Source organism: Elephas maximus, chromosome 1, assembly GCF_024166365.1.
Source record: "Elephas maximus indicus isolate mEleMax1 chromosome 1, mEleMax1 primary haplotype, whole genome shotgun sequence".
NCBI classification, from domain to species: Eukaryota; Metazoa; Chordata; class Mammalia; order Proboscidea; family Elephantidae; genus Elephas; species Elephas maximus.
In genome coordinates, this window is record NC_064819.1 from 23,655,038 (window position 1) to 23,676,496 (window position 21,459).

Sequence of the window (21,459 nt, forward strand, 5' to 3'; positions counted from 1 at the left end):
TCCTTAAGTACTAGCCACTGGGAGTTCTATTTTTCCTTGACTCAGGTATTTCCATTTTCTATTTCTCTTCTGCAAGTGGATACTTTAAAAAAAAAAAAAAGCTAGTGCTTTTTTCTCCCCCCATTAGAATAGTAAATTCACTTCAATTTTTAAAAATTTTGAGAATTCCCAAAATTCCCCAACAACTTCATTTTAGTAATAGAGGTCATGGGATAAGTAGCCATGGCAGAACTATCCTCTTGGAAACTTGTGCCCTTAAAGCAAATTACAACACTCACAATTCCATTCCAAAATCTTTTGTCAGCACTATATACACCAAAAAAAAAAAAAAAAAAAACCAAACCCGCTGCCGTCAAGTCAACCTGACTCATAGCGACCCTACAGGACAGAGTAGAACTACCCCAGAGAGTTTCCAAGGAGCGCCTAATGGATTTGAACTGCTGACCTTTTTGGTTAGCAGCCATAGCACTTAACCACTAAGCCACCAGGGTTTCCACGCTATACACATTTTCAGTAATCTTGGATTATGTAAATCAAAAAGTATGGACAGAAAACAAAAGGGCAAATCTTAACAGATTTCTGGAATTCTACTCTGATGTGTTGCTGTATTCAGTAATTGGTCATGCTCACTGAGTAGAAACCCGGTTTTCTAAAAGATATTTTGCGATCATTCCTAGAATCAACTTAGCATTTTACTCTAACGTGGGGGAAGAATAATTTAAATGCTACCTGTCCCCAGAAGATCCGGAGATTTACTTTCCTAATTACAATACCAGTAGGCTTCCATTCAAATCAGGATTCATCTCCTAAGAACACAGCCTCTTCTGAATAAGGAGGTGACCCAACAGTAAACTGGAAGAAGAATCCAAACTCTGTCTCCAAGTTGGTCCAGAAAATTCCTACACAGGTAACACTAAGCACAGATTTTAAGAAATGATTGTCAATCACTTCTCCCCCTAGGTAGTACATCAGAGGATTTTTTTTTTTTTTAAGGCAGAAATTTGTAGTCACCTTAGCTGTGAATTTCTGATGGTTATTCCCTTCTTTATTTCCCAAGAAAGCTGGAAATCCACTAGTACTATGGGAAGAGAGAAGCAAAAACTGAAGCTGACAACCACAGTGGTAAACTCCAGTAAGAAGAATGCTGAGATTGCTTAACAACGCTTTAAAAATACAAAAACTAAGCCAAGTATGTAAAGCGGCAACATGGCTGTTTTGGATTCTGCCCAGTGTTTAAGGAGTGTTTCAGAGAAGAAGAAAAACATCAACTTGGGAGCACCTAAAAGACCTTGGGCAAGTTATTTAATCTCTTATTGTTTTAGGTTCCTCATCTATGAAATGAGGATAAATGTTCGAGGACTAAATGATATAAGGTATATGAAGAGCCCCTTCCCCTGCTAAAAAAGAAAAAAAGTCTGCCATTCAATAAGAAGGAACTCAGTATATGGAACTTATTATCATCAGCAATCATGAAGATGGTTCAGGACCAGGCAATGTTTCAGTCTGTCATACCTAAGGTCGCCAGCTCAACTGCAACTAACAACATCATTATCAGCACCATGAGAGCCAATGAATTCTTACACTTCGTTATCTTTTCCTAAGCATTTCTCGCAATCAGTTCCCACTAAGTCACTGATTAACACAGAGGTAGTTACTTTTCCAGTAGAGAATCTATACCGGGGCATGCATGCACTACTTCCTCTTAAGAACATGTGCAATGTTTGCTGGCAAGGAATTCCAACATAATCAACAGTTTATTGCATTTCTATACTGCTTTTTCCTAACTTCATATGGCCAACTGGGGGAGAAGGTATTTCCTACATACATTGAGGGTCTGAGTTAAACGGAAACCAGTATCTACATGATATTTAATAAGCTCTACTACTTCAGACTTCTTTCAGCTGAACGTCCAGTTAGAAAGCAAAGTAGAATTCTATGCGAAAGTTAAGTACTTATGCCAAAAACCAAACCAAAGCTGTTGCAGTCACGTCAATTTTGACTCATGGTTACCCCATGTGTGGCAGGGTCGAACTGAGCTCCACAGGGCTTTCTTGGCTGTAATCTTTATGGAAGCAGATTGCCAGGCCCTAATTCCGAGGTGCCAATGGATAGGTTCAAACCACCAACCTTTAGGTTAGTAAAATTGCACCACCCAGGGACCTAGTCAAAATTCAACCAACATATTAGCATGTAAGTTGTAATTTTTTGATAAGGCTAAAACTAGATGGATTTTCCAATTTCTGTACTTTGAGTTGCTACATTAAATTTTTTTTGCCAAATCCAAAAGACATTTTGGCATCTTTACTGTAGGCAATGCAGGTATTTCTTGACCAACTTAGATTAATATAAAGGCTTTCTTGCTGCATACAAGGTGAAACAAGTTCAGGTACAAACAGCCCTGTTCTGAGGTTCAGACATGTCGGCACTTTAGTGCCGGCTCTGCCAGCAGCTCACCAAGAGACCTCTGACAAGTTACTTTCCAAATCAGAGCTTAAATGCCCTGACCTATGAGGAGACAGTCTAATCTACCCTTAAGAATCCATCCAATTTAGACATTAAGAGTTGTATAACATGTAGTTGATTCAGTGTATGTGATATACGTTTGCCTCCTGGAGACAGCACCTCATCTAAAACTGTGACAACCACAGGCTGTATGAATGAACCCTATCCATACGGAATGACTGATATGTTAATTTTTTCCTGCACCAAATACTGCTTTCTTTGTTGTTGCTGCTGGTTTCGCTATTTCGACCACACAAAATGGCAAACATCTGCTTTTATCCATCTGGGTGGTAGCTTTAACCACCAGTAAATCTTAAAATAACCTTTCATTCAATCTGGTGTCCTATAAAAAGGTAGGCTCTTCCTGTTTCAACTAGCAGATCTCACAGAACCCTCAGTATCGATGTAAAATGAGACCATATTATCAGTTACTAACTGTTCAATGAATACAACTGTGGGTTGTGCCATTTACTGAAAGGCTTCCCCGGGGGCCAGAGGATCAGAGTACAGTCTGGAAAAGAGAAGACCTCCCATGTTCAGAAGGCTCCCTGAAGAATCACCAAGTGTTTAGGTTCAACCAGAGTGTGTTCCAAATGTCCACCTTCTCAATGCATTACTATGGAAACTGGCTTCAGGACACTCTACAGCACGTTTGGTTATCATGCAGTTCCCCTGCAGAGGAAGTGAAAGAAAATCCGAGGCAAACTGCACCTGTGCACAGGAAGACAAGCTGTCCAAACCTTTCTGCTCTAGAGGATTCACTAACATCTGTTGCTTTTCAAAGAGCCAAAAATTATTTTAGTCGTTTAAAAAAATAATATCCACATACCAACCAAAAGCCCACATTCATCACCGCTGAGATGATTTCGACTCACAGCAGCCCCACAGGACAGAGTAGGGTTGTCCCTTAGGGTTTTCAAGGTTGTAAATCTTTATGGAAGCAGACTGCCACATCTTTGTCTCACAGACGGCTGGTGGGTTCGAACCAGCATTACATGCTTTAAAAGCAGTGTTAATACATCACACGAAACTGAAAGATACTCGAGTCCCCGAATTTAGAAAGTTATTCTAAAATAACTAGGAATTAAACCCAAAGAAAAAGTTGCACTGGGTGAGAACAATAAATTATTTTTATTTGGCGAATTATACAGTCCTTAAGAAGACTGAATCTAATAAATTTGATCTTTCAACACAAATGTTTGGGCACTTAAATGTGCTGTACTAGGCACTGAAATACAGTAATGTATACAGCCAACACTAAACTTACCCTGAATAGCCAACAAGAAACGTTCTATAAATGATGGCTACTGAATTTATATTCTTATTTAAGAAACAATTTCCATCCAACCCCAAAGCAAAAGCTCTTGTGCTGACTCTCTGGCTCTTATTTTTCCCCCTTTTTCATCATAAACCATTCCATGTTTGCTGTCCCTACGCTCATTCTTTCAGTTTCCAACCCAAAACTTTCAGAATCTTCAGTTATCTCTCCTTATACCCGAGAGCTTAAAGAAAAAAATTTTTTGACCTGTTCAATTAAAACTTTATAAGTCCCTCCTTCCCTTTATTTAAAAACAAATCTAAAGGAGAAAATAGGACACGTAAAAATTCTGAATGGAATCCAACACCAAGCTAGGAAACTAACTGGATCCTCTATTAACCACAACAAAATGACACCACGTTATATTCCTGGAAAATGGATAAACATTAACAGAGTTTTACATAATTAACATAACTCAAACTAGATGCCAATTTGGATGACATTTAATGTATCACTGAAGTACAGCAAATACTGCGGAAACTAATTCTAGCAGAAGCCCACTCACTGAAAAGATGAATAGTAAAAATGTATGGGGTCAAAAGGTAGCCTCTTGGAGCAGGAGATCAGTGGGATGCAGACCCCAAATTCTCATAAAAAGACCATACTTAATGGTCTGACTGAGACTAGAGGAATTCCGGCGGTCATGGTCCCCAAACCTTCTGTCGGTCCAGGACAGGAACCATTCCCGAAGACAACTCATCAGACATGAAAGGGACTGGACAGTGGGTAGGAGAGAGATGCTGATGAAGAGTGAGCTATCTGTATCAGGTGGACACTTGAGACTGTGTTGGCATCTCCTGTCTGGAACGGGGATGGGAGGATAGAGAGAGTTGGAAGCTGGCAAAACTGTCACGAGAGACTGGAAGGGCTGACTCATTAGGGGGAGAGCAAGTGGGAGTACGGAGTAAGGTGTATATAAACTTATATGTGACAGTTTGACTTGATTTGTAAACATTCACTTGAAGCTCAATAAAAGTTAATTGAAAAAAAAAAAAAAGGTAGCCTCTTACACTTCTAATTAGGCCTTGAGTTAATCTGAAGTATTTGTCAGTGGTGGTGGTCCTATTTAACAGGAAGAAAATGTTATATTATAAAACACTTCAATTGCATGAATCTACTCAACATCTGTTTCTCACACTCTGGGGGAATTCATGGGGGAACCCACAAACTGGAACAGAAAACTAAGTTTCGATAAACCCAAATATAAGTAACCAAATGAAACTTCAATGATTTCTCCTTTATTCTATAAGTAGATTTCAGGTTTCATTTAGTAGCCAATTATGAAATAAAAAACAAATTATCTGAGGGCCTTAACACTCACCTTACCCTCTTGGCCAGCCAGCTCTGGGGATACAGCAAGTGGAGGGGAGGGAAGGAAATGAAAGGGAGTTTCAGGATTAGATGCAATTAAGTTAGTCTCTACCACCCTCTCCCCCTCCTCTTAGTCACTACTGGAGAGGGCCAGTTTACAAAAACCAGACTAAGGCTTCTCCCTCAACCCCACATTGGGTTTGCCATCCTCCTGAATGCCTTGTAACCGTTTTCTGTGTTTGGGAGGGACAGGGGCTCCAAGCCTTCCGCTGCTAACGCCTTTGTAAGGCCAACTGATAGCCAAGGGCTAAGTTGGAATTTGAAAACCAAGCAAAACAAAAACAGAGAGAGGGGTCAGTTTTAAGGAATTAAGTTAAAAAATAGATCCAACAAGTCCATGTTCTAGTTTTAGTATTTCACCTCACCCAACAGGCTGGGGGAAACCCTGGTGTCATAGCGGTTAAGTGCTAAAGCTGCTAAACAAAAGGTTGGCGGTTTGAATCCACCAGGCGCTCCTTGGAAACTCTATGAGGCAGTTCTACTCTGTCCTACAGGGTCGCTGTGAGTCGGAATCAACTCGACGGCAACGGGTTTGGGTTTTTTTTTTTGTTTTAACAGGCTGGGAGACTCAAGACTCAAGAACATCAGGACAGTCTGCGGCAGGCGGTTATCCTTCGGGTTTTAAATGCCATTGAAAATTTTACATTTACATAATCAGAAAGGGTTTGGTAATGAGGACTTAGCTCAGTCATCCTATTCAAACTTCCTAAGGTACTTCAGCAATGTCTCCTCAGTTGGCTGGTCACTAGTATATGCCTGTTTTCCAGTGAAATTGTAAGTAACACCCCTTCTTATTCATGAAGTTTCCGAGTTTGGCCTGTAAATTAACTGGTGACCCTGCTTTAAGCCCCAGGAGTTATTCTAGTACAGGGCACTTGAGCGTCATTGAAACGAAGTTCCTGGCGTCCAGGCAGGTTAAAGGCACAGTAAACTGGAGTCTGTCAATAGTGCCCTAATTATTTTCTCCACCTCCAGTCTGTCCCCTCCAACATACACATACAGCCAAAATGATCATTCAAGATTAGCTCTGTGGAGCTTTAATGAGGGTAAGCATAAAAACTAAAGAAAAGAAGACATGGTTTGTGGATACACAAAAGCCCAACTTGAAAAAATGACATCTGACCATGGAAACCTAGGAAAAGAACAGAAGCAGACACAGCACGCTGGGACCCAGCAATCACGGACAAGACAGGAAAACTCTTCTAGGCAAAAACAGAAAGTGATTAGTAAATACAGACATCGAGTGTGAACAGCACTTTCCAAAAGAGCTGCTGGCCCAGATGTTAGGCCAAACTCAGGATGCGAGATGGGCAGAACACAGTCTAGGAATATGGTTCTCAACTGAATCCCGTCTTTCTTTCTTTCTCCTTCAGGTTTCCCATGTAGACAAGGAGTTTTTGACGGTATTTGCCAACAGTGGTAGAACTCTCACCTTCCACGCGGGAGGCGCAGGCTGTATTCCTGGCCAACGTACCTCACGTGCAGCCACCGCCTGTCTGTTGGTGGAGGCTCGCGTGTTGCTGTGAGGCTCAGTAGGTTTCAGCAAAGCTTCCAGGCTAAGGCTAGGTAGAAAGGCCAAACAATTTACCTCCAAACATCAGTGAGTAAAAACCCTATGGATCACAAGGGTCTGATCCCCAACTGATTATGGGGATGGCATAAGATTAGGCAAGATTTCATTCCATTGTGCACGGGGTCACCACGAGTCGGGGCCTACCTGCCGGCAGCTAACAACGTCGTTCTACAGTTATACAGAATCTTATAAGTCGAAAGAAAAGGCTAATATTTTGAAGCATTTAAAATACTGCCAAGAAAAGGACGCGAAAGGAGAGAACGGAGGGAGAGAGCAGGCTGTCTCGTTAAAAAAAAAAAGTCTCATTAGGGGGAGAATAATTGGGAGTGTGTAGCAAGGTGTATATGGGTTTTTGTGTGAGAGACGGACTTGATTTGTAAACTTCCACTTAAAGCACAGTAAAAATTAAAAAAAAAAATACTGCCAAAAAATGGAACTCAAAAATTAGTGAATGCAATGCTTAATAAATGTAAATTATGGATCCCTCTATAACCAACAAAGGAGCCCTGGTGGCACACTGGTTAAGCACTCAGCTGCTAACCAAAAGGTCAGCAGCTCAAACCCACCAGCTGCTCCTCAGGAAAAAGATGTGGCAATCTGCTTCCGTAAAGATTACAGCCTTGGAAGCCCCAGAGAGGGTCGCTGTGAGTGGAAATTGACTCCAGAGCAGTGGGTTTGGTTTTTGGTTTACAGGCAACAAACAAAACAGATTTTATTGTTGATAAGGAGGCAGTGAAGACAGAAAAGATAACCTTACAAGCTATTTACACTTTGACAACATGCAGTTAAAAGTCCGAGTGTCAAGCTAATGGAAAGTGACTCAGCCTTTATGACTCATTAGAAAAACAAAAAAGTCCAGTGGAGACTCCCCTGGTATTAGGACACTGAAGAGACATTTCAGGACTGGAAACGGTAATCACATAGCAAGCCTTGAGAGTTAGGTTGGTAAATTAGCCTAAGTTTTTCTGACACAAGTTTCCAAGAAGACAAAGTGACACTTCAAAGGAGACAAAGTGATACTTCAAAGAAGACAAAGTAACACTTCATTCATGTACTTGTCAGCAACAAGTTTTGAAAAGAACCAGTAATTTAAAAAAAAAAAAAAAAGCAAACTTTTTACAAAGTTGAATTGTTTGGATACCCACACACTTTACTCAAGAAAGTCCCTGAGATTCAGAACTGGCATATGACATACTCTTACTTTATAGAAAATTTCTACCTCCATTAAAAAAGAAAAAAAAAAAGCAAACCTGTTGCCATCCAGTTGATTCCACCTCACAGTGACCCTACAGGACAGAGCAGAGCTGCCCCAAAGGCTTTCCAAGGTGCAGCTGGTGGATGTGAACTGCTGATGCCTTTGGTTAGCGGCCACTGCTCTTCACCACCACACCACCAGGCCTTCTCTGCCTCCACGGATAGCTAATTTTGAATCACTAGAAATTTATATGGAGTATAAATTGTTTCTTCTTATTAAAAAAAGGAAGAAAGAAAAACTCAGAATAAAAGTTCTGTATTTTTAAATCATTAAAAAGTAATAAAACATGCTGCCATTTAGATTAAGAGTTAAATCAACAACAGTCTCTGAGGGAACCATTTAAGCAAAGGTATAATTGATGTTCATGCTGATGACTGAAATAACTAAAAAAAAAAAAAAAGGGGGGGGTTAATTTAAAAAGAGTTTTATCCAAAATAGCTCCAATAGTTTTGGTCTTTGAGTGGGAGTCAGCAAACTTGTTCTGTAAAAAGCCAGAGAGTAAAATTTTATGCTTTGCGGGCCATATGGTCTCTGTCACGGTTACTTGTCTCTGCCTTCATAGCACAAATGCAGCTACAGCTAAAATGTAAGTGAATGAATACGGCTATGCTCCAATAAAGCTTTACTTATGGACACTGAAATCTGAATTTCATATACAGTTGTCCCTTAGTATCCTCGGGGGATTGGTTCCAAGACGTCCCCCTTACCAAACCCAAGGATCCTCAAGTCCCTTAAATAAAATGATATTCACCCTCCTGTATACTTTAAATCATCTCTAAAAAATCATCTCTAGGTTACTTATAATACCTAGTACAATGTAAACACTATGTAAACAGTTGTTATACTGTATTGCTGAGGGAACAACGATGAGAAAAAAAAGTTTGTACCTGTTCAGTACAAATGCAACCACCCTAGGCCTAACTACATAGTACACATCAGCAACAAGGTAACATTCCCACCCCACCTCCCAAATATTTTTGATCCACGGTTGGTTGAATCTGCAGGTGCGGAACCCACAGATAAGGAGGGCAGACTATAATATTTTCATGTGTCACAAAATGTTTTTTTTTTTTTTTCAACACTTAAAAATTTTAAAAACCATTCTTAACTCACCTGTTGTACAAAAACAGATGCTGGGTGGGCCCCACTGGCCCCTGGGCCATAGTCTGCAGTTCCCTATCTTAGAAGAAAGAGTCCTTGGGTGCCGTAGACGGTTAAGTGCTTGACTGCTAGTCCAAAGATTTGGCAGTTCAAACCCACCCAGTGGCACGTCAGAAGACAGGCCTGGTGATCTGCCACCCAGCTGATTCCAACTCATGGCAACCCCATGTGTGCAGAGCAAAACTGCTCCGTAGCATTTTCAGCAGCAGATAGCCAGGCCTGTCTTTTGAGGCACCTCTAAGGTAGGTCTGAACCACCCTTTCAGCTACTAGTCAAGTGCTTGGCCATATGAACTACCCAGGGGCTCCAAAAACCAGTTGCCGCGGAGAGGACTCCTACTCATGGCGCCCCCACGCGTGCTGGAGTAGAACAGCTTCTAGCTTATTGAAGTTTTCACTGTCTTCTGTCACAAGATGATGGGCGAACTAGCTCTCCTCTGCGCATGCAAATGTTAATGGGCTCTTTTTTATGAAATGATGGCAAAAGGAAATTAGTTCTTATCTTTGTGTCCGTGTGTTTGTCATGCCCTTACTTTTAAAGTCATATCTGAGAACTCTTTATTCAATAACCCATATCTTCCCCCTGTGGTTTTGGGTCTTTGAAGCTGCAGTGGTTTCTAAATTCAAACATCTGGGAATCAATGGTCTAAATAATTCCCAAGGTCCTTCTGGATATAAAAATTAATTATCCTTTGTAGGTCTCAGCCAAGATCTAGGGTATCCTAATTTTACATCCTTGAAGTCTAGTGCCCCTTTAAATGGGTCATCAGTCAAAGGCATTAATAATGGCACTTACAGTGGGTACTTCTGAAATTTGCAAACACAGCTGTAGTAAGAGTCCCATGGTGCGGGGTGGTTCATTTTAAAATTGGCTCTTGTGCTTAAGAGAAGTGGGATTTCAAGTAGTGTATGGTGATCTGCTCCCATGAAGATTGTCGTTATTGTTACTGTCGTGTGCCGCCGAGTCGATTGTGACTCACAAAGACTCTGTGGGACAGAGTAAAAATGCCTCATCGGACTTCTTAGGCTGTAATTCTTTACAAGAGCACATTGCCAGGTCTTTTCTCCTGCAGAGCCGCTGGTGGGTTCGAATCCATGACCTTTTGGTTAGTAGTCGAGTGCTTAACCATCGTGCAACCAGCGTTCACCAAGGAAACCCTACGGGGCAGTTCCACTCTGTCCTATAGGGTCGCTATGCGTTGGCACCAGGCCACAACAACAAAGTGAGTGAGCGAGTGAGGTAAAATTCATTTATCTCAATTAAAGACTCCATCCTTGCTAGAAGCTGACGAAAGGCCATGGCCTATGCTTTCTCTGAGTGTATTTCCCCAACACGTTTCAGCTTAAAACGTCCAAGCTTTCAAACACTAGCCCTTTCAGGCTCTGAGTACACCACAGAAGAAACGTGGTTTTTTTCTGTATGATTTTCAGGCAGTGATACTAAAGCAGGAGTGTGACTTCCTATAGCTCATCCATTAATTCATCTATGAGATCAAAAATAAGAGCTAAAACTTGCTTTTAATTTAAAAACTAAGATAAAACCTATGTTCATCACTAGCATCCACATCAAACATTATCACTAGAACGACTAAATTCAGAAACCTCTGAGACTGTTCTGCCATTCATTATTGTTATTCTACTGCTTTAAGCACAGGGCAGCATTAAGGAGCCTTACGAGGAACAGACCTCACACACCCACAGAAACATTTAAAGGAAAGAGGAGAACGGGGCAGAGGGGACAGGAAGAAGGGGAAGGTGAGTGAAGGAAAGAGAGAAGACTCAACTGTGTGAATATTCAAAGTTCTAATTTTTTTTTACTTCTAAGCCCCAATATGGAGCGCTGGTGGCACAGTGGTTAAGAGCTCAGCTGCTAACCAAGAGGAATCCACCAGCTACTCCTTAGAAACCCTACGGGGCAGTTCTACTCTGTCCTATAGGGTCGCTTTGAGTTGGAGTTGACTCAATGGCAATAGGGTTTTTTTTAAGCCCCAATGTGCCAACTCCCAACTACTTAGCCTCAGTAGCTTGGTATCACTCACTCCTCTCTGGCCCCCAGATTTTCAGCTGGAAAACGAGGAAGTTGACCTAGATCCGTGTTTTCTATTATGAGACCCCTTTTTAAAATATCGACTAATTCCACTTTCCTACATGGGAGAAATTGTTCTATAAGTACCTGTTAGTTTAAAAAAAAAAAAGTTGAATGATTTCAGAAATTTTTTAATAGAATTTTTATTTTACAAAGAACAGCTACGTCCATTTGGAAACAAAAAGTTCTATTCATTTAAGAAATCACTGTAAAGCTCTACGCAGCAAAAAACAGAGAGATTTTTTTTTCCCTTATGTGAGAGGCATTTTGGGTGTGTGTGTGAATCACACCACATGGCCATAGACCACATGTAAATCTGCCCCACGCATGACTGCCTCTCCATCACAGTGCAGACCATTCTACACGCTACAGAACAGCCTTTACCAGGGAACTACCCTCATGCAAGACACAACAGCCAGCAAAGAAACAATTCTTTACCTCTGCATCTAAGAATCCCTCCAGCTCCCAAATTATGTGATTTTGTTTTCTCTTAATAAAAAAATTAAACCTATTACTCAATAAAAGTCACACCCACAAAATGGCATTTCAAAAAATGTTTTTACTAAAATTCTTAATAATGAGTCTCTCCAAGGCCAGAAGAGAGGGCACAGAATTATTTTTTTTACATTCAATGTTTGTACACACATATGTTGGGTGCATTCTATTTACAAGAGGTGTCCATGAAAAAGTGAACATTAGGAAAAAAACCAAAGAGATTAAAAATTTTTATAAACTTCATGCTGGTATTATGATATGTGGGACACACAGTTAAAAGGTATTATCTCAGCCCTTTAAGAGTTTATACTCTGAAGGAAAAAAGATGATGTTGCTGTCCAGTCGATTCCGACTCACAACAAACTTACAGAACAGAGTAGAACTGCCCCATAGGGCTTCCAAGGAGTGGCTGTTGGATTTGAACTGTTGACCTTTTGGTTAGAAGCTGAAACCTTAACCATTGCGTTACCAGCATTTCCCATATTCTGAGAAGGATTATGAATTACGCCAGAGACAGGATTTCCAAACCAACATAACATCTAATGACATCTTCATCACTCCTGCATTCAAATATTTACTGAACACACACACACAAAAAACCCAGTGCTGTCAAGTCGATTCCGACTCATAGCGACCCTATAGGACCAAGTAGAACTGCCACATAGAGTTTCCAGGGAGCGCCTAGTGGATTCGAACTGCTGACCCTTTGGTTAGCAGCCATAGCACTTAACCACTACACCACCAAGGTTTCCATTTACTGAATATTTGCTGTAAAATACATGAAACTAGATTAGGGTAAAGAAAGATAAATAAGACACAAGCCTTCCTGTTCGAGAGGATTCAGCCATCATCTTATTAAAACAACAACCAACTACTGTGGAATCTGAAGAAAAGGGAAAGTGGGTTTGCCCCTGGAGCCAGATACTGTACATCTCACAAACATGGCAATCACATCAGATACTCAATGCGCATGTGCTAAGTTTTAGTTCTCTGAGACTGCTTATTTATTGCTGCACCAGTCATAATGTCTATCTTCCCCTTAAAGTTCTGAATACCATTAAGTCAACGGTGGGGTGTCACGGACCAAAAACGGATCAATGCTTTCTAGGTTTATTTCCCCTTGTAGACATTTTTGAAAACATACTAAATTTTATCTATCACTAAAGAAAAAAGATGGTTCTCAGATTAGCTAGCTATCTGTACTTCAAGAAGTAAGCCACACCTAGGGGTACTGATTTCAGACATTAAACACACACACAAAGCTACTCAACTTTTTGGAGAGGGTAGACCGTCTGAAGGACCCTAGGAAAACATGATGAAAAACGAGATCTGGGGAGCTGCTATAACGAAAGAAAGAAAGAAGGGGGGTGGGTACTGGGAGAAAATGGGAGGGCTGGACTAGTCTAAACAGCTGAAAGTGGAAAACCCTAATGCTGAAGAAACTGTAGCGGTGTTCATACAGTTAAAAATGGGCTAGAAATGACTTTGATGAACAGGGTAATGTTGTCAGATCAAAACTTAGTGAAAATGTGATCAAAACCATGTGAAACCTGTGTTAGACGGGAAAACAGGGCAAGCTTACGGTGATAAGGGGTTACTTCAAATGAAGTACTGATATAGGACAGAAACTGGAGACAGCAAAAAGAAAAGTGGGAAATTCTGACTGCTATGTCAGAAAGAAGATTCAGCAAAGAATGTAAAATTGACCAAAATTCTAAGATAGGTTAACTGATTAAAAGTGCTCATTTTTAGAAACATGGCTTCCAAGCTCTCAACTCTAAGAACTTCCAGAGTATCGTTAGAACCGGCAGTTCCTTTGCCTAACAGTCACGATTTGCATGTTGCATTTCAGTTACGTATCTATTGATAAAAATGGCTGGCGATGATTTACATAGGACCTTAAAAGTTTCGGAAGAATGAAGTTTTTCCTAAACACTGGCAACAGTATTTTCCATGACAAAAAGTATGCAGATGTTCCAAATATGCTTTTAAACCAGAAATAATGATGTAGGTTGACATTTCATTTAGTTGACCTAATTCTTTTCACCTACATATGGACACAAAACTTTCTCTTTGTCCATTTTAAGACAGATTTCTCAATGGGTCATGGTCCAAAAAAACAAAGTCTGTCCAAATGATGAATGTCTTTGACCTCCTTATAACTAAGTAAGCAAGCATTGGATTTTAACCTAGGAAAGATTTCAAATATCCCCTTTCCCTGATGTCAGGTGCTACCCATGACCTTTGTTGGTACGTTCACAATAAAGGTCATGAAGTTCCCCATCTCTTAAAGAAACGGCAGGGGGAAGGAGCAGTCACTGCGTTCTTAATCTCTATTGGAATCTACCCCATAATCCCAAACAGAAGTTATATATAAACCTACCAAAGATATAAATTAAAAAGAGATGAAGACAGAGATTTTTTTAAATGGAGTTTAAAAATCTGTGCCAGAATATTAAATGAATTACTAAACCTTTTTCTCAAACTCAGTTGAACTTTCAAAATTAAGGACAGTCTCAATGTTTGTGCATATTTTACCCAAGTTATGGGCAACAACCTTTATTCTTTTTAAGTAGGGTCCAAAGAGATTGTTAGGAAGTAACTGGACCATAACTAAGAGTTATATTAGAGGAGATGCAGTTTGTTAGACGTTAATACTTCCCAGATCAAAAACTTCACCACCATGAGTAGGTTCCTAGCACAAGGCATTGTTTCCACTGAAAATCTTGGAACTAAAAAAGTCAAATGCTTACAATGATATTCTAGGCCATATCTGACAACCTTCAAAATCAATGAATATTTATGTAATTCTGACTTAATGAAGGTACATCAAAGAGCCACACTAAATCTCCTTACCACTTTACCAGATTATGCAAGCTTGATTGCCAAACACATTATGCAGAATGAGAGCCAATTCAAATGTTTGTCTAAGTTCAGGAATGGAAAAATCTTGCATTTTTAGATGGGATGTTTTTGTAGAACTCCTGGAGAAAGAATATGCTAGAATAAACCATGTCTTAGTAAGGATGAGTTAAGGGTAATACAAATGCATATGTACACAAAAAGCGAGTTTTAAGACGTTCCAGGCTACTGACACGGATGGGGGACTGGGTAAAATCACAGCACTACGTGATAAATACTTCACACACAAGTTTTTATTGGAATTCCCTTTTTCATTCTACTCACCACCCACTCCAAGAAAGCACTACACACTACACAGGTGTCACATATTCTCTGTAGACACACACAACACACAAAAAACTCACACCCAAAGGCAAGGGACACACAGATCATCTCTAAGACTAGGACACTCAAAGTGGGGATTTGTTTTGCTGGGCTACTATCTGAAAGGTTGGTGGTTCGAACCCACCAGTTACTCCACAGGAGAAAGATGCGCAGTCTGCTTCTGTAAAGATCACAGCCTTGGAAAGCCTCCGGGGCAGTTCTTTCTGTCCTATAAAGTTCCTATGGGAAGAAACCGAGTCAATGGCAATGAGTCTGGTTTTTGGTTTGGTTTTCAGAATTCTTAGTCTAGACGGTGCTATGAAAACTATATTTACATGTGGATGCATGAGTCTTCACCAAATCCAAGTCAAGAACAGAAAGGTTGGAAAACTAGCATAGCTAAGATCACAGGCTTCAACTCTAACACCCTTCAGGAACAAGAAGACAGACCTAGCTCCGCTAAAGATTCTAAGTAAAGTCACTAACTTGGTCTCCTAGTGTTTGGAACTCCAGGAAAGAAAACAGTCAAGCAGACACTAATTTTTGTGGGATTTTTGCATTAGCCAGCGCACCCCACAAGGCAGTCTGAGTCAAATCAAGTTGACAAGGAAGCACACAGTTCAAAGAAAGCAACGATTCTTATTTTCAACTCCACATTCCCAAGACACCTCAGACCGTATTACTCAGTTGAAAGAAATGACACCCACAGCAACAGCAGCCTTTCCAAGTCCAGGCAGCGCGCTGGGACTGCTATGCTTCCTAGGGCCAAAGATAAGGAAAGTTTACAGCGATCCAGCACCCAAGGGCTCAAAAAATAAAAACACGGGATGCTGGGACAGCTGATGAAGACTAGGGAAGGGAAATCAAAGGGCCACGTGCTGTTGGCCAAGCCAGGCCAGTACTAATCAATCTTTATTTCCCTGGACATCAGTACGGGGAACCATTAAAAACCAAGATCACCAGTGTCCCCCTCCCCTCGTTCTGTGCTTCTTAATGCTTACGGTGCCCTCCTGTTGACCCCGCTCAGGGCAGTGCCAAGACTAAACTTTTCAACCTTGAGTATGGTGGGGAAGTCAGCCAGCCAGCCGCCGCGTTAGGAGAGCAGGGAAAGAGTCATGTTTCAAAACAAAGGCTCCACACGGAACTGAACGTCAACCCCTTCGCACTTCCCAGCCCTTCAAGCCAGCGAGGCTGGGCCTTGATTTAAAGAACAATAACCGGCCGCTTTGGCCCATCGCTTCAGCGTCCTCTGAGCGCTCTGCCCTTTACTCTGCGGAGCATTTGCACAACCACTTGCTGAGGGGGGTGCTATCCTCCCCTCCTTCACACGGGCAGAACCAGGCTCGGAACCCAAGTGACTCGCCCAAGGTTCCAGCGCACAGCCGACATTCAGTTCCCCAGCCAGGCCGGCACAAGGCGGGCACCGCGCGCGGGCTGTGGGGACTGACGCGACGACGCCCCTGCCCGGAGAGAACCGGCCCGGGGCCACCGAACACCCCGCGCGCCTCGCCGCCCGGCCCCTACCTTCCTTGACTCCGGGCAGCTTGGACTGGTCGATGCTGACTTCAGCCATGTTGGGCCGGGGTCCTGGCTGCCCGGCAACGCCCGCTTCCCCGCCGCCGCCGGCGCCCGGGGCTCCGCGCGCAGCAGCAGCGCCCGCCGCGGCGCAAAGTCCAGGCGACAGCGCGCGCGGGCCCGGAGGAGGGAGTGGGCCGGCCGGCGACAAAGGCGGCGGAGCCAGCCCCCGGCGCACCAGCCTGGCGCCCCAGCTGCCCCGCCGCAGCCACCTGCTCCCGCGCCCCCGGCCCGGACCGATACCAAATATCCGGAGCCCGGAAATGGGCCCGGGCGGTCCGGTACGGCGGGAGAGAGGAGACAGAAAGGTGGGCGGGCCCTCCGGGCAGGGAGGGGAAGAGAGTGGAGCTGCAGGTCTGTAACCGCAAGCCAGAGCGGCTGGCGAGCCCAGATCAGCTCCAGCTGCCGCCTCCTGCTGTCTCCTTTGTGCGCAGTGACGCGCCTGAGGCTGGGGCCCTGCTGTGCCCCCGCCCCCGGGCCCTGCCTCCCTCCCCACCGTGGGGTCGCGCTTTTAGGTGGGGGCTTTGTGTCCTGAAGGCCTCAACGAAAAGGCCATACGGGTCACCCAGAACATACTCGTTACTGTCAGCATCCTGTGCTTCAGTTCTGGGACTGAGATGGCCACAGGATGCTTACAGTGTCTAGCCCTGTCTCAGACCCTCTTTTTGCACCCAGGGTTACAGGAGAGAGAACATAGGGGCATGAAAAATCTCTAATATAACATATAGACTAGTACAGTAACTGATGAAATTCCTGGCCAGCTTAGAGAAGAGAGAACGATCACGTATTGCTGAGGAAACTGAGCTATTCATTCATCAAAAATGACGGACGTCTACCCAGTGTAGTGTTAGGTACTGTTGTTTTTAGGTGCCTTTAAGTAGATTCTAACTTATAGCGACCACATGTGACAGAGGAAAACTGGATCATAGGGTTTTCTTTGCTGTAATCTTTATACAAGCAGATCCTCAGGTCTTTCTCCCGTGGCTACGAAAAATCAAACCCGTTGCGGCGGAGTCCATTCCAACTCATAGCACCCTATAGGACAGAGTAGAACTGCCCCACAGGGTTTCCAAGGAACACTGGTGGATTGGTACTGCTGACCTTTTGGTTAGCAGCCAAGCTCTAACCACTGTACCACAAGGGCTCCGTGGTAATAACAAACCAAAAAAAACCCCAAACCCGTTGCCTTCGAGTTGATTCCAACTCATAGCGACCCTATAGGACAGAACTGCCCCATAGGGTTCCCAAGTAGGGCTTGGTGGATTTGAACTAGCAGGCCTTTTGGTTAGCAGCGGTAGCTCTTACCCACTATGCCACCAGGGTTTCCTCCACGCTAACGGGGTGATAAAAACGTATGTCAGACAAATCATTCCTCTCAAACATTGAACTGTGGTTGTGACATTTCTGTCTCCCAGTAGACAGCCCTCACCTGTCCTCATCTCCTAGCCACAGTATCTCTCCTCCCTTTGGAATTCTGCCCCTTCCCCCTCCTCAGAGGCGGGCTTCTATCCCAACCTTGAGCAATCACAGAAGATTCTCTCATCCCAATTACTTTCTTTCCCCACTCCCACCCACACACATTCCTCTAAGGGGTGAGTGTGTGACCAAGTTAGGTCAAGCAGAAAAGTTTCCTGGGACTATTACACAAAGAAGGGAAAGTAAGTATTCTAGTTCCTGTGGGAAAAGCCTGCCCTCATTAGTAGACAAGGAAGGCAACCTGAAGAGAGAAGCGAGGAGAAAGAGGGCTGAAGAGCTTGTCTTCTGATGTTGCTACAATAGCAAAGGAGAACACTGGGAGCAGCTGTGGTTCCTGCTGGATTCTGGGATCCTCTCCTAATGCACTTTCAATGTACCCTCTATTTTGCTTCAGCTAGTAAAAGTTAAGTTTCTGTCCCTCACAGCTCAGAGCCCTAAAACCACATCAACGAGGTTTTCACTTGACATTGAAAAATAGGTAGACATCAGGCTAGCAAATATTTAGAAGACATTCTAGACCAGGAGCTGACCCACTAAAGCCCACTAGCCAAATCCAGCCCATTGAGTCTGAATGATTGCTTTTTACGTTTTTTAAATTGTTATATTTTAAATGGCTATATAAGTACAACAAAAATAGTATTTTTAATTTTGCCTCTCTAGCCTAAAATATTTTTTTTTTTTAGCCTAAAATATTTACTCCCTCATTACAGAAAAAAAAAAAAAATTGCTAACCTATACTTAGGCAGAAAGAACACTCAGTGAGTTAAATGTGTGAATAGAAAAAGGTAATATTAGAAAAGTAGTTTTACGGGGATTTTTAACTGTCCTGACACCTAGTGATTTTTTTTAACTTCCTGTGGTCCTAGACAATATTAAAAATAGCAGTGTTTTCTGTTTCCCTCCTCAAATCTATTGTCTCCACTTCTCTGCCATACTCTGCCCTAGAAGGCTGATATCTATGGACAAATCACCAGGGCCTTCTGCCCTCTGGCTTCCCGTTGGGTATAACCAATGGGAAGAACTGGCAGAGGATCAGAGGAATACATTACAGTTCCCCCTATGCTAGGCCAGAATTCTAGCCATAGTCCTGTCCCTCTATGACTAAAAGCCCTTTCTGGCAGATTTTTCCCATGACTCCAGCTCTTACGGGTCTCCAAATACCATTTCCGTCCAATGCTCCTTCAGGCCTAGAGTGATAATGACTACCCGCAGCTGCTACTTCCTTTCACCCTGCCCACACCTCTGTAAATAATCCCTTCAATACATTATTTTCAGTTAAACCATTTTGAGTCTGACTTCTGTTTCCTGCCTAGACTCTGGCAGATAGAGTAAGATATGCCAAAAGATCACTGCATTGTGTTCCTTAAAGATATTCACATTCCTACCTTGGGGAAGAGTAAAGACATATACAAATCCATGCCACCAACAGAAATGATAATAAGGAGGAACCAGGAGACACCTTTCAGTTGCTGGAACAGATGATCTAGAAATCCCCTGCGTAGTAACGCTTGCCTTCTCCAACTCTACCGCCCCTTTGTACCTGCCTCCAATCTGAGCAAACAATTGGAGCTCATGGTGACAGAATCAGGCACCTTCCAGTAGAGGACTGAAAGCAATATAGGTATTATGGATTGAATTGTATCCCCTCAAAATGTGTGTCAACTTGGCTGGGCTGTGATTCCCAGTAATGTGTGGGTGCCTTCCATTTTGTGATCTGATGTAATTTTCGTATGTGTTGTAAATCCTAACCTCTATGATGTTAATGAGGCAGGTTTAGAGGCAGTTATGTTAATGAGGCAGGAGGCAATCTACAGGATATAAAAGAGAAAATCAAGCAGAGGAAAGAGACCTTCTACTACCAAGAATGAAGAGCCAGGAGCAGAGCACGTCCTTTGCACCCAGGTTCCCTATGCTGAGAAACTTGTAGGGCCAGAGGAAGATTGGTGACAAGGACCTTCCCCCAGAGACAACAGAGAGAGTAAGACTTCCGCCTAGCTGGTGCCCTGAATTTGGACTTCTAGCCTCCTAAGCTGTGAGAGAATAAATTTCTGTTTGTTAAAGTCATCATCTTGTGGTATTTCTGTTATAGCAGCACTAGATAACTAAGATAATAGGTAATAGCTAAATATCCTAGACTATTTAATGTTGTTGTGTTGTTATTAGTTGCAGTCAAGTTGATTCCAACTCATGGTGACCGCATGTGTTATAGACTAGCACTGCTCCACAGGGCTTTCTTAGCTGTAATTTTTTTTTTTTTTTGGTGAAAATATTCACAATAAAACATATACCAATTCCATATTCTCTACAATTCACTGACTTCGGTTGCATTCTTCAAGTCGTGCCACATTTCTCAATATTTTTTCCCATATTATTTCACCATCATTAACACAAACTCATTGCTCTGCTAACCTTCTAACCTACACTTCTGAGTTCCTGTTGTCAATCTGATCACATATAGATAATTCTCTAAAAGAGCAAAATGTTCAAGGCAAACTTTCTTTGCTAATCAAGCTAAACTGTTTGGTTTAAAGATGACTCAGGGGATACTTCTTGTTTAAGGACAGCCGTTCCAGGAGGTCATCTGGCCTCAATGGCTCCTGAAAGTCTGGATTTCATAAGATTTTGAAATTATGTTCTATATTTGGGAAGCCTTGTGTTCTATATTTGGGAAGGCTTGTGTTCTATATTTGGGAAACTGTAGTAGCTAAGTGCTACAGCTGCCAACCAAAGGGTTGGCAGTTCAAATCCGCGAGACACTCCTTGGAAACTCGATGGGGCAGTTCTACTCTGCCCTATAGGGACGCTATGAGTCGGGACCGACTCAACGGCACTGAGTTTAGTTGGTTTTGTTCTATATTTACACCTCTTTTGATCAAGATTTTTCTGTCAAATCTTGGATCAAAATGTTCAGTGATGGTAACCCAGCACCACCCACTTCTTCTGGTCTCATGGCAAAGAAGGCTGTTTTTCATGGAGATGATTAAACACACATTCCAGTTCTTACACCAATTCCTGACCCTTTTTCCCTTGCTGCTCCAGGTGAAGAGAGATCAATTGTTGTACTGCAAATGACTGCTCGCAAGCTTTTAAGACCTCAGGCACTGCACAATGAACTAGGAGGTAGAAGAGAAGCATTGAAATCAATATTAGGCCAATTAATTGGAATGTTCCATGAAACCAGGACCCTAAACCTCCAAACCAAAAGGGAAAAAAAAAAAAAAATCCTATGAGGTCGTATATAGGCAGTATCAGCATACAAGCTTTTTTTTTTTAAATATATAACATGACATTTTCCAATTCAACCTGTTTCAGGTGTATAGCTTTGTGATATTAATTACATTAACTGCGTTGGGCATTTTGGCTGTAATCGTCACAGAAGCAGGTCACTAGGCCTTTTTCTTCCATGGTACCCTGGGTGAGTTT

General features: G+C 42.4%; 1 protein-coding gene across 2 annotated transcripts in view; it reads right to left on the reverse strand.

Moving 5' to 3' along the window:
* CCDC50 (coiled-coil domain containing 50) overlaps positions 1–16,978 on the reverse strand; it is a 73,795-nt gene extending 56,817 nt beyond the window's left edge. For both annotated transcript variants that reach the window (XM_049880330.1, XM_049880322.1), the window contains exon 1: positions 16,510–16,978. In XM_049880330.1, coding sequence (XP_049736287.1) covers positions 16,510–16,558 — 49 coding nt within the window. In that variant the 5' untranslated portion in view covers positions 16,559–16,978. The remainder of the gene's footprint in view (positions 1–16,509) is intronic.
* Positions 16,979–21,459: the final 4,481 nt, after the last annotated feature.